A 14,125-nucleotide genomic window follows, 5' to 3' on the forward strand; every position below is an offset into this window, starting at 1 on the left:
TCCTTCCTTCCTTCCTTCCTTCCTTCCTTCCTTCCTTCTCTTCCTTCCTTCCCTCCTTCCTCTCTCTCCTTTTTTCCCCTGCCTTCTACCTTCCTTTATTTTTGATGATTTAAATTTTGATTTGTTTTCCTTATTTTCAACTATTTATTTTAACATAATTATAGCTTCATAGGAAGTTACAAAATATATTACAGAATAGTCCTTCAGTTTTCTCCAAGGGCAACATCTTACGTAATTATAGCACAATATCAAAACCAGGCAATTGACATTAATGTAATCATAGACTTTATTCAGATGTGATTGGTTTTACATGCACACATACATATGTGTATGTATAGTTCTATGCAATCTTATCACATATGTAACCATCATCACAATCAAGATACAGAACCACTTCATCCCAATAGCCCTTACACTAAAGAATGCTCCTTTAAAAGCAAAATGTGATCCACTCACGCCTTGCTTAACAGCCTTTAATGACTTAAAAGCCCGATTCTTTTTTTTTTTTTTTTTTGAGACGGAGTCTCGCTCTGTGGCCCAGGCTGGAGTGCAGTGGCCGGATCTCAGCTCACTGCAAGCTCCGCCTCCCGGGTTCAAGCCATTCTCCTGCCTCAGCCTCCCGAGTAGCTGGGACTACAGGCGCCCGCCACCTTGCCCAGCTAGTTTTTTGTATTTTTTTAGTAGAGACGGGGTTTCACCATGTTAGCCAGGCTGGTCTCGATCTCCTGACCTCGTGATCCGCCCGTCTCCGCCTCCCAAAGTGCTGGGATTACAGGCTTGAGCCACCGCGCCCGGCCAAAAGCCCCAGATTCTTAAATAAGGGCTGCAAATGCCTGTAATCTGCCTCCAGCTACCTCTGCAGCCACCTCTTACCCCTTTCCTTTTGCTCACTCAGCGTCTGCTCACTGGCCTTTCTCTTCCTTGTAATTTGCTAAGCTGCTTCACTGCTCAAAGCCTCTACCCATGCTGTTCCCCTTACTCGGAATCATCCTCTTCCCACCTAGCTAACTTCTCATCCGACACATATCAGCTTAAAGATCTTTCTCAGGGAAGGTTTCCTTGACATCTCAGTCTAGGTTAGGTTTCTCTATTGTTTGTTTTTACGGCCAATTATGATTTTCCTTCATGGCATTAATTATACGATTGTAGTTGATAGTTACGTGTGTAGCTGATTCATCTGAGGCCTCTTTGGCTAGGCTGGAAGGGCTCGAGATGTCTTGCTCATCCCCACTGTGTCTTTTCTGTCTAGCGCAATGGCTGGCCTTGTAGGTGCTCAATAAGTACTTGGTAAGTTAATGAATAGTTATCCTAAGCTGGCTGGGTGTGGCTGGGGTGTGGCACAGAACTGGGCAAAGTCAACTTGTCTATATGAGCATCAGCTCCATGACCTCATGTTCATGCTCTCAATGGTGCCCTGTCAGAGAAACTGGGCATCTGTGGTCATACCACATGGAGTCCCAAACAGATATTTCCTGCCCTGTACCCATCCCAGTATTCTCTCTGAGAGATTGGAATAGGAAGTAACCCTGGCTAGTGTTCCTCTTAGACAAATCTTTGAGATGCTTTCAAGAATATCAGCTGGCTCTTCACCCAGGCTTTTAATGTAAGGCTTCTTTCTCTTTGGGGCCACTGTCATGGTATCATCTTGATAGGGTTATTAGTTCAGAGCTGTGGGACTCTCTAAGTTGGATGGTACCTGATAAGTCCTTGAAAAGCTTTTAGATCAGGCCTCTCCTTGCTGCTTCTGCCTGTATTCACTGAGTGTCCCCTCCCTACCACCAACAAGTCATGTCCGCACCCCTCACACTCTCCGAGATAACTCAGCGTGGTTTCTATTTGTGGAGCTCAAAATGTGAAGGATTCTTATGTTGGCCGAATAGACAGTATTTCATCCAAATGGCCATGATGTGTACAGTTCTCTGAAGATTTGAAAGGGAGGAAATGGGGGCTTCTGCTAAGACGTGGCTTTGCCAAGGGGCGGTGGTGCCCTGAGGGATCCTGTCTGTGGAAGACACTAGGTTGACAGCGCTAACCATGATTGGTGTCACCTGTCTCTAGCATCCTTCTTTAAAGCATATAATCCTTCAAATGAAAGAGGCAACACAAGGCACCATATAATGGATTTGGCAGAATTGGAAGCTCTGGAGAACGATGAATGTTTGGCAATGGGCAAAGCGTCAATTTTTTTTTTTTTGTGACAGAGTCAATAATGGGCTTTGCCCTGGGTGCTCTGGGCAGATTCTGATCTGGTTCACAGATCTGGAAGACCTGGGAATGTCATCCAAGTTTTCCTTCCATGCCAGATAGAAGGCCAAGGGTCTTTGCATTCTATGGTTCATGGCCATCCTCTCCCTGCAAGCCTCTCTCTTTTAGGTGACCTAGGTCTGAGGACAGAGTCCAGTTCTGCAGGCCAAGTCTTGGACATGGCTCGCTGGGGCTGTGCTTGAAGGTCACAGCTTACTGTCCCTCCTTTCGTCTTGTGATTGGGTTGGCTCCCATGAAACTTGGGATGGAGAAAAGAGTTAGAACCGGCGACCAGTCTTTTTAGGATAGACCTGGCGATTTGCTCTGATGCTGCATTTCTTTGCCATCCCTGCCAGGCCACTTCCTTCTGTAGTCCCTGGTACTGTTCAGGGTGTGGACTTTTGCTAGTCTCATGGGTGTGGACATGGCACGGGTACTTTAGGTAACAGTGCAATGCCTCATCCTACCCCTGAGCACTGACCCTGGGAACCTCATACAATCCTTCTGATATCCTCCCTTGCACCCCAAGGCAGTGTAAATAACTGGTTGGATCAGAAGGCCCAGTTCCAAATAGTTCTTACCTGTTGTGCTGCCATAGCTGACACTGGGGCTTGGAGGGTCCCGCTGGTATCCCTCATAGTGCTCCCTCAGGCTGCATGCTCTGGAGTTTCCTCTCTCGTTCTCTCTGATCACTGTTTTCTGTCCTCATCAACTGGTTACACCTACTGGGGAACATGGTCTTAGTGCAAGCAGAATTGGATATGCTTTTATCTCTGTTTTGCCCTTGATCTGAATAATGGGGTGGTGAAGAATGTGGGTAGGGCCCTGTCTGGGTCCCCATTTTTTCCCCTACGCCATGCTACCCTGCCCTGCCTGCACACTGGGCATCGATGTGTTTCCAGTTAGTGGTGTTGAGGGGTGGCAGTTCAGACTTTGGCCCTAACTCTGCTGTTTCTGGCTTCCTCCAGGTCACCCAACCTGCCTGCAGTTCACCCTGAACATGACTGAGGCTGTCAAGACCTACAAGTGGCAGTGCATAGAGTGCAAATCCTGTATCCTCTGTGGGACCTCAGAGAATGATGTGAGTTTGGGGCTTTCCCTGTGGGAGGGAGAAATCCACAGGGCTGGGGTCCTTTGAGGGGTGAAAAGGAAGGAAGGACTCTTGTCCTGGGGCCTGTTACCCTGGCACTTGGGAGCAACCTGGCCATTAGCAATTGAGGGCTCAGAGACTGACAGTGGGGAACACTGCTTATGGCAGGGATGTATTTGACTGTTTCCACCACATTCCACAGTATATGATATCATTTGGTCTAAATGTTAAATATGATAAGTGCAAAATTTTCAAGAACACTTTTTATTACGGGCAATTTCAAACATATACAAAAGCAGAGAGATTAATGGAATTGATGTACGCCATCACCAGCTTTGACAAAGATCAGTACACGTCCAACCTTGTTTCATAAATACCATGACCTCCCTCTCCATAGTCTCGGTCATAATATCGTTTTACCTGTAACTATTTCATATGTATCTCAAAAGGGTAAGGACTTACTTTTATACCTAAATAACCAAAATATTAACATAGTTAAAAAATAATAATTCCTTAGCATAATCAAACATCCAGTCAACAGTTCTATTTCCTCAATCGTCTCATGTTTCTATTACAGCCTGCTTATTTGAATTGAGATTCAAATAAAGCCCACACATTGCAATTAGTTGATATGTCTTTGAAGTTTATTTAAATATTTGTAGGTATACATATATAAACATAAATACCTATATATATGTGTATATATATATAAACACATATATAGCTTCTTTAAATAACACATAGACTTTTCCCTCCATCTTATTCTCTTTATTCCTCCCTTAAATTCTTTGTTGAAGAAATCAGATCATTTGTTCGAGTTCTCATGACTGTATTTGACTGAGTGTATCCCTGTGCTGTTTGACATTTTCCTCTGTCTCTTGAATTTCTTGTCAATTGTTAGTTAGGGTTAGAGGCTTGATTCAGGTTGCCTTTCTGCCTCTCTTTCTGTGTCTGTCTTTATCTCTCTCTCTGTCCTCTCATCAACTGTGTCTCCATCTATCTGTCTCTCTCTCTCTTTTGGCAAGACTACTTCAGAGATGGTGGTGTATACTTTCATCAGGAGGTATCTAATGCCTGATGTTTCTCTTTTTGTAAAGGTAGCATCTATTGATGACCTTTGACTAGATTAACTATTCTGTTAAAGGTTGCAAAATAGTGATATTCTTATTGGATAATTCCTTTTTTGGTTAATGGTTGGAGTAATTCCAGGAAGAGAAACTTGCCTAGTCTTTTATTTGGTTACCTTCAGGTATAGATCATATAGAAATGGCAGGAAAAATGCTTGGTTCTTTCCCTTTGTCAATTTTTAAAAAACAGTGTGGTTAAAATATCTATTTATGATTAAAAAATTAAAAAATAGTAATTGTGGGTTATCTTCTTAGGATGATAAAGTATTTGTACCTTAGAACTAAAGCCAGTATCTTATTTAATGAGGAAAACACTAGGCACAATTCCACTAAGATTAGGAACCAGGGGAGGGTACTCACTATCTCTATAACTAGGATTCGATACTATTCTGGAGACATTAGCTAATGCAATTGGACAAGAGAATTTAATTAGAGATGTAGGAATGGATAACAAAGTAATAAAACTCTATTTTTATATTACATGATAGTATATCTGGAAAACCTTGGAGAATCAATGATAAGCTAACTCAAACATAAAAGGTAACAGATTATAAAACTAACACACAATAATTAATAGCCTTCTCACATACAAACAATAACCAGTTAGAGAACATAATTCCATTTCTAATGGCAGCAAAGAAGAAATATTAAGGGATATATTTAATAACAGATGTGCAAAACCTATATAAAGAAAACTTTTAAACACTTTTGAAAAGCACAAAGAAAAAATGGAAGGGCATCTTATGATCTTGGGTAGAATGACTTGACATTATAAAGATGTCAGTTTTCCTGAGTTAATTTATAAATTCATTTGAAGTCCAATAAAAATATCAATGAACTTTTTTATAGGATTTATACTTTTTTATAGGATATATTGACAAATCGATACTTAAGTTCATATGAAGAAACAAACATGCAAAAATAGCCAAGAAAATACTGATAAATAAACTGTGATGGAAACTAGCCCTACTAGATATTAAAACATACTGTAAAGCTGCTATAGATAAAACAGTGTGGTACTGATGCATGAAGAGACAAATAGACCAGTTGGGATAGAATAGAAAGCCCATAAATAGATCCAACTACGTATGGAAATACAGTATAGGGTAAAGGTCGCATCTAAAATTACTGGGTCAGAGACAGACTTTTAAATGAATGGTGCTGGAACAATGGGGTAGCCATTTGAGAAAACACAAAATTAGATTTATATCTTATGCCATACATAAAAACAATCACCAGATACATTGGGGATCTAAATGTACAAAGTAAAACCATGCTAGTACTAGAAGAAAGCACAAGTAAATTCCTCTTTAATCTAAATACAGGAAAAGGTTTTCAGACTGTGACTCAAAATCCAGAAGCAATTAAATAAAATGTTGGTACATTTGACTACATAAAAATTTTGCATAGTCGAAAACATGATAAAGTCAAGAGACAACTGACAAACTGGGAGGCAATTTTGACAGCACGTACCACAGTTTAAGGGCTAATTCCCTATATAAAAAGAAGTGTTAAAAATTGAGGACAAAGGACCAGAAACCTGAAAGGAAATGAGAAAAATGCATGAAAGACAATCCACAAAAGATATAAAAATGACCCTTAAAGATGCAAAAAGTTCAAATGCACTCACAAAGAAACTCAAGGCTGAGATATCATTTCCTACCTATCAGATGGGCAAAAGTTGAAAAGTATGACAATATATTCTGTTGATGAAGCTGTGGGAAAAATGGTGCCTTCATACATTGTTGGTGGGAATACAAATTAGTATAACCCTGTGGAAGGAAATTTGACAATACCTAACAGAGCTAATATGCACTTAACTTTTGACTAAGCATTCTCACCTATAGGAATCTACCTTGAAGATATACCCCCAACATGATGGAAATACATATGCATAAAGTTATTTGTGGTAGCATTGTTCATTATTACAGAATATTGGAAACAACCTAAATATCCATATATAAAAGAGTAGTTGTTGAATAAACAATGGCACAGCCATACAGTGGAGTACTATGTAGCTGTAAAATAGAATAAGGCAGATGTCTATGAATTGATTCAGAGTGATTTCCAGGATATATTGTTAAGTAAAAAAGCAAAGTAAAATAGAATATCTATAGTATGCTGACCTTATTGTAAGAAAAAAGACACGTAAGAAAACCTACATGCATTTGCTCACTTGTGTAAAACAAATATAGGAAGAATAAACAGGATGCTAATGAGATTGGTTATCTACACGGGTCTGGAAGAATGGGGTAGAGAAAAATGGGAATATGAAAATGGGGTAGTAGGGATAAGGGAGGAAAAACACTTCTTAGAGAATACTTTCTTGTGTAGCTTTGACTCTTACAACCATCATAAGGTTTCACATACCTCCCAAATAGATAAATACTTAAAATCAACCAAGATGTAGGGAAAAACTAAAATGGAATAAAAGCTGTAACAAATAAACCTAACTATAACATAAATAGATAATGTAACCATAGAGTTATGAAGAGTGAGGAAGAAAAGAATAACCTAAGTAACTTTGGAAAACAGTATTTTGACTGTGTGTTGTAAAGCTAAGGGCAGAAATAACTGTACCACAAATACTGTACTTTAGTTAATTTATTTTCATAGATATATGAATTAGTAATTCTGAAACTACATATGCTAGATTTGAACTAATAACTGTGTATTGTGACTAATGAGAGTCTAGTTTCTCAAAGTCAGAAAAAGAATAACCAAATAAAGGGGGGAAGGCTAGATTGAAGGCATTGGTTTGGAATAGTATTGCTATGAACTCATGATTTTACATACAATGTATTATATATAGTTTATACATATTATATCTATAGCCATATGTGTACACACATATTAATAGACAGAAATAAGTAGAGATGTATGCATGTGTACCTACACATACATTTATTTCCTAGCTGTGTTGGCTGGGAGGGCCTAGAAGCAATGACAACACAGAAGCAATGAAGACACATGGCATCAAGAAATTGGTTTCTAAACACCATTCTCTCCTAAAAAGAACCATGGATCCTTAGAGAAATGGCTGATTCCAGGGCTGGGATGCAAAATATGCCAGATGAGCCTGGAGTATTATGTGGTGTCAGAAAATAAGGAAGTGTTCAAAAAATGAAAGGGTATTTTCATGTGTCTAGAGGACACAGGAAGCAACTTGAAGGAACCCCTAATGGCCAAATCTAGGAAAATTTTAGCAAAAAAAAAAAAAGACATATTATTAGGTTACAACCTAAAGAAAAAAATAAATATCTATACTAATGTAAAAATTGAATATATAAGTAAACAGAGGAGAAGGTAAGCTCTTCCTTAGAGCAGAATTCCAGGAAGAATTCTGCTTCCTTAGAGCAGAATTTCAGGAATAAATGTAGAGGGAAAGGAGAAATAATCGTTGGGAACACTTCACAGTTATGCAAGAACTGTCAATTGATGCTAAAATTAGTGGGCAAAAGTATGATGAGAAATAGGATATTTGCATAATCTCAAATACCCTATTTCTCTTGTTGAGGAGATAATCTCCAAGTATCTCTCCAACAAGATTACTTATTAGTATATTACAAAGGGAAAAACAGTAACTTTACAGTGGAAAATAAACAGCAGACACTACCTTAACTATATAATCACAGATAACATTACAAGTAATAAGATACACTGGCCTCAATTACCCCCGATACGATGCGCCAAGAAGGGTGCAACATTACTTTAGTGGTATTCTTGCTCAAAAATGCGTGCATATATGGATCTTCTCATAAGAAAAGATCCAACTGAAATTAAGTGACATTTACAAAATCACTGGCTTGGATTTTTTGAAAGGGTCAAGCTCATGAAAGACAAAGAAACTGAGGAACTGTCACAGATTGAAGGATACTAAGAAAACACAACAATTAAATGCAATGAGGGATCTTGGATTGGATCCCAGGGAAAGAGACATAGGTGGGAGGCCAGGCATGGTGGCTCATGCCTGTAATCCCAGCACTTTGGGAGGCTGAGGTGGGTGGATTACCTGAGGTCAGGAGTTTGAGAACAGCCTGGCCAACATGGGGAAACCCTGTCTCTACTAAAAATACAAAAATTAGCCAGGCATGGTGGCACACGCCTGCAATCCCAGCTACTCGGGAGGCTGAGGCAGGAGAATTGCTTGAGCTTGGGAGACAGAGGCTGCGGTGAGCCGAGATCACACCACTGTACTCCAGCTTAGGCAACAGAGTGAGACTCTGTCTCAAAACAAACAACAAAAAAAGAGACATAGGTGGGAAAACTGGAGAAATTCAAATAAAGTCTGTAGATTAGTTAATAGTATTACACCAATGATAAGTTTCTGATTTTCATAATTCCGCTATAGTAATATAAGATGCTAATATTAGGGTACACTGAGTATAATTCTCGGCACAATTTCTGTACTTTTGTCTAAGTTTAAAATTATTTCAAATAAATAAATAAAAATATAGTATGATGTTTCTCTAGCATCTTCTGAAGGTGACTAAGGTTTTAAAAAATATATTTATGAACTGAAGATTTTAAACATATTTTATTTGTTGTAATCCATTATAAGTAAAATTGTCCCATCTTTGACCAGTGGTAACATATTCAGGTAGGATCCTGAGTCCTTTTGACATACTTCTAATAGTATTTGATAGCTTTCTTACTTTGTAATATCTAAATATATTTATACATTTTATGCTCCAGACCTGGAATCACCTATTTCTCCCGGGACTCCTAGTTCCTTTTAGTGGGCAATGGTCTTTAGAGAACATAATGTGGGTGCTAGAGGTGCTAATTTTGCTGTTAGTCATTGTTTTGGCACACTTTCTGTGGACAGAGGTAGAAAATATTTTTTGCTTGTTTTAAAGATAAACTACACCATGAATTTATACTGATGCATCCAGTTCATACTTGGAACCAACTATTGAGTTTTGACTTAACTTCATTGGCCTACATTTCTATTTTCTTTCAACCATGTTACAAAATCTTGCTTTTCAATGATACCAACATAATTACTCATTTGACGCACATAAAGCAGTGTCGGAATATTGATTCCAATATTTAAACCAATAATATAATTGCTGAACATTATACACACACCCATATATATGCATATTTACATTTATTTATGACCTTAAGGTATGTCCTACTAAGGATGTGTTGTCAAATTAATTGTTTTAGAGTCATTTGGAACAGTTTCTCTCTGTGTGGTTATGCCACCAGTTGGTTCCTGGATAGTTGGTAGTGAGAGGTACTAAAATTGTGTTTGTCATGACAGTTAGCATGAACTGGGGGTTCTTGGTGGTGGAAGAGAAGAGAATATGGTGCTAGACAATGGTCAACCCATGCAAAGTGCACTTAAACTCTCAGGTGCCCAGTTTTCCTTTGGGAAATTGTAATCCAGGATATTCTACCTATTTGTATTTCCTATGTAACTGCTATAGTAGGGGTTATTGCTGTTTTTAAGGCATTAATAACACTGTTTCTGATAAGTCCTGTCTGTTTTCTGTCCCCATCCTAACTTGTTTCTCCTTGTATTATCCTATTATCCCTAAATCAAATTGTCCTGTATCTTATTCTGGTTCTACAATAATGATGTAACTTTTTTGGCGTAAACTACAGTGTGCTTGTCTTCATCCTACCTCTCTGACTGTTCCTTCTCAGTCTTTTTTTCTCTGCCTACCCTGTAAAGTTGGAGTACCCCAAGTGTCTATTCTTGACCTTCTTCTCAGTAAATTCTTTTGGGCCCTTGATCTTAAACTCTTTAGGGTCCTTGATCTTTCAGATAATTCAATGAAAGCTATGGATTTACTCTTTCCATAGAAACAAGTACTTTCTACCTATGTACAAAATTGTATGTATCATTTCAAGGGGTTCATGGACACTTCTCCATGAAGACAAGTTCAAAGACATTTGCTTTCACACATTCCAGGCTTCCTCTCCTAGGACCTTCATTTGCCATCTAGTTACAATGACTCCCAAATCCATATCTTACACCCAGACTTCTCTCCTGCTCTCTTCAACAGCCTCCAGGTCATCCCTATCTGTAGAACATGTCTATAGCTGAGGTTGCCCTCTCCCTCCCATGAGTCTGCTCTTCCTCCCATGTCCCAATGGGTGACTGTATCATTGGGCTTGCTGCCCAAGCCAAAACCCAGAGGGCATCCTTGGCTTCTTCCCTATCACTCTCCCCATCTAATCAATGATGCTTAAATGGGAGCAAGACCCATTTCTTTCTCCATGCCACAGTTGTAATTCAGGCCACCATCATCATGTATCTGGATAACTATAGCAGCTTCCTAACTGGTCCCCTGGCCTCTTGAATGAACCTCTCTCCCACTGGGTATCTACTCTTACATAGCAGCTAGTAAGATCTTTCTAAACTGCAATCTGATCATATCACTCTCCTGTTGATAACTCTTCAAAAGCTCTCCTGTTGCCCCACTGATGAATTTTAGCATGACTAAAAAAGCCCTCCTTGCTGGCTCCCTGGGGATTCCAACTACTATATCTAATTTTATCCAGGATTTCTACACTGGTGGGAGCCAAGGTGAGATGTGATATAAAACTTTATGTTGAAAAAGTCTTATAAGCCATCCAAACAGTTTCAAAAATCACCAAATAGAACAGGGCTGAAACTAGGGGGTGGGGCCAGATCACAAACAGTTTCTGAGCAGCTCCCGTATGCAAGGAAGTCACTACAGTGGATGCAGTGATGAGGAAAACAAGATTTTGCCCCCAAGGGCCTTATAGTCCATAAAGAGGATAAAGGGTGGAAAAAAGAGGCATGTTCCAAATTAATTATTCAAGAAAACAAACATGTAGATGTCTTTTTTTTTTTTTTTTTGAGACAGAGTCTCAGTTGCCTAGGCTGGAGTGCAGTGGTGCGATCTTGGCTCACTGCAACCTCTACCTCCCGGGTTCAAGAGATTCTCCTGCCTCAGCCTCCTGAGTAGCTGGGATTACAGATGCATGCCACCATGCCCAGCTGATTTTTGTATTTTTAGTAGAGATGGGGTTTCACCATGTTGACCAGGCTGGTCTTGAACTCCTGACCTCAAGTGAACCACCCACCTTGGCCTCCCTAAGTGCTGGGATTACGAGCATGAGCCACAGTGCCCGACCAAGAAAACAAGCGTGATTAGATGTCTACCACATGCCAGGCACGTAACATAAAGGAAAATGCATTTAAATGTCACAGAAAGGGAAAGTACCACGGGGCTGCACGAGGGGAGAGAGAACTTCCAGTTGAGGTAGATTAGCAAAGTCTTTGTGGAAAAGAAGTGCTTGAAGAAGATATACTTGAAGGGTAGGCAGGGAATGGACATGCAGAGAAAGGGTCAGGGGTCTGGGAGAGCCTCCAGGCAGAAGTAGCCATGGGTGCAAAGATATGGCCTGTGTCCTTTGAAGTTAACCACAACCCTGGGGGGACCTGTTCTCACCTGGGCTCCAGCCTCCAGACAGTGAGGAAGCTTCTGGAAGCCAAGGGATGGCGCTACTTGCATTTTTCTACATTCTGATGAAACCCTGAAGAGGGTCTGAGGTTCATCCCAGTACAGCTGTTGCCCATTTCACAGATGGAGGGAGTGGAATCCAGAAGAATTCAATTAAGATATTCAAATATAGGCTGGGCGCAGTGGCTCAAGCCTGTAATCCCAGCACTTTGGGAGGCCAAGACGGGCGGATCACAAGGTCAGAAGATCGAGACCATCCTGGCTAACACGGTGAAACCCCGTCTCTACTAAAAAACACAAAAAAACTAGCCGGGCGAGGTGGTAGGCGCCTGTAGTCTCAGCTACTCGGGAGGCTGAGGCAGGAGAATATTGTAAACCCGGGAAGCGGAGCTTGCGGTGAGCTGAGATCCGGCCACTGCACTCCAGCCTGGGCGACAGAGCAAGACTCCATCTCAAAAAAAAAAAAAAGAAAAAAATATCTTCAAATATATAAAGTCATGGACGATAGAGACATTTTCTGCCCTTTGGAAGCAGAGCTATTGGCTCTGGAAGTTCAGAAGAATAAGGAATCCTTTTAAATTTGGATGTGAGGTGGTAGTCACAGAAGGCTTCTTGGAGGAGGTATGAGTTGAGCAGAACCCTAAAATAGGTGTAGGATTTATATAGGCTGGGAGGTAGAGGGGGAAACTCTAGGTGTGGGAAAAGCACAGGCATGTTCAGGGGACAGTGAGGACTCCATGTGGGACCTGGAAAGGGGATCCAGTGAGGCCGATGTGGAAATAAGACTGATGGGTAAGTGGGGGCCAGACATTGGCCCCAAATAATGGAATCTCTCCTCCTCTGTGCTTGCTCTGTGTTCCACCAGGACCAGCTACTCTTCTGCGATGACTGTGACCGTGGCTATCACATGTACTGTTTAAATCCCCCGGTGGCTGAGCCCCCAGAAGGTAATGATGATGAGGTCAACAATAACAACAGCAGCAGATACTACTACTACTAGCACTTACTGAGCTCTCACCATAGTACAGGCCTGTGCTAAGGGCTTTACATGTCCATGTCTTGTCTCATTTAATCATCACAACCCCACAAGGTAGGTACGATGACTGCCATTTTACAGATGAGGAAACTGAGGCACAGTCCAAGCAGCTGAAATTTCAACTTGAAGGCCGACGAGGTTTTTCCCAGACATGCAGTGGAGATGCTGGGGAGGTGTGAGCTTCCAGGGAAACTAGCGCAGGCCCGGCGACACTAGTTTGGAGGCATGACCAGGGAGTGAGGGTCTTGATAAGAGTTGAGCCCATCTCCTCTGAGCACCTGCTTTCTGCTGAGCCACAGACTCCGGCATGTTTTCAGGCCTGGGACTTGGTTTCTGCATCGCCGAAGTTCAAAGGAAACAGGGTTTACAAGAAGTTAGGGGCACTGGGGTGGGGCTCCAGAGTTAGCAGAGGGGCTGCTACTAAAGCCATCTCATTTCTTGCAGGAAGCTGGAGCTGCCACTTATGCTGGGAACTGCTCAAAGAGAAAGCCTCAGCCTTCGGCTGCCAGGCCTAGGGCCCTAGGTCACAGAATGTGACTTGCTGCTGGAGAGGCTAAAGCAGAGCCCAGCTCAAACTAGAACGTGCCCTCTTCCCACATATCCAGACAGACCAACTGTAAGGAAAAGAAATAGTCCCAGAGGGGCACGGACACATGGAACCAAGAGGGTGAGGCATCTCCTGACCTCCCCCGATATGTGCGGAACTTCAGCCAGCACCTCCTTGTCTCTACCAGAAGGAAGTTGCTCTTTGGAAGAACACCGCGGCCCTAGCACCGAGGCCCTCTCATTGGTTCCCATTTTAAGGGAAGCCATTTCCTGACCACTCATCCATCACTTGTGTGTAGTGTGGTGTTTTTTATCTATTGTGTTCCAAGAAATCTTCGCACAGCCCCCGCCCCCTCCAGCTTAGGCTCTTCATCCTGAAATTCTCACCCGAGGAACAAAGGGCTGTGGAGAAGTTGTTGTTTATGGCAAGCCTCACTGGAAACTTCTAGACTTGGAGTCTTGCAACCCCTTCTTGTTCCTTGGTGTCTGTAGAGACAAAGAGTTGCCTTCTAGAACCTCAGCAGTGGCATCCACAGCCAGCCTGGTCTTGATCCACTGAGTCAAGTTACTAGATGGGGGCGGGGAGGGAGGGAGAGGCGCTGAGACATGGGAGGAAGCATTGTGGAAATGGTGCCAA

The 14,125-nt window shown here is 41.4% G+C and overlaps 1 protein-coding gene across 1 annotated transcript in view; it reads left to right on the plus strand.

Moving 5' to 3' along the window:
* DPF3 (D4, zinc and double PHD fingers, family 3) overlaps nt 1-13,707 on the plus strand; it is a 222,037-nt gene extending 208,330 nt beyond the window's left edge. Inside the window, exons 9-11 of the mRNA XM_011949621.1 lie at nt 3,213-3,325; nt 12,772-12,853; nt 13,387-13,707. Coding sequence (XP_011805011.1) covers nt 3,213-3,325; nt 12,772-12,853; nt 13,387-13,457 — 266 coding nt within the window. The 3' untranslated portion in view covers nt 13,458-13,707. The remainder of the gene's footprint in view (nt 1-3,212; nt 3,326-12,771; nt 12,854-13,386) is intronic.
* Nucleotides 13,708-14,125: the final 418 nt, after the last annotated feature.

The sequence above is a fragment of the Colobus angolensis genome, unplaced genomic scaffold (genome assembly GCF_000951035.1).
Source record: "Colobus angolensis palliatus isolate OR3802 unplaced genomic scaffold, Cang.pa_1.0 Scaffold3, whole genome shotgun sequence".
NCBI classification, from domain to species: Eukaryota; Metazoa; Chordata; class Mammalia; order Primates; family Cercopithecidae; genus Colobus; species Colobus angolensis.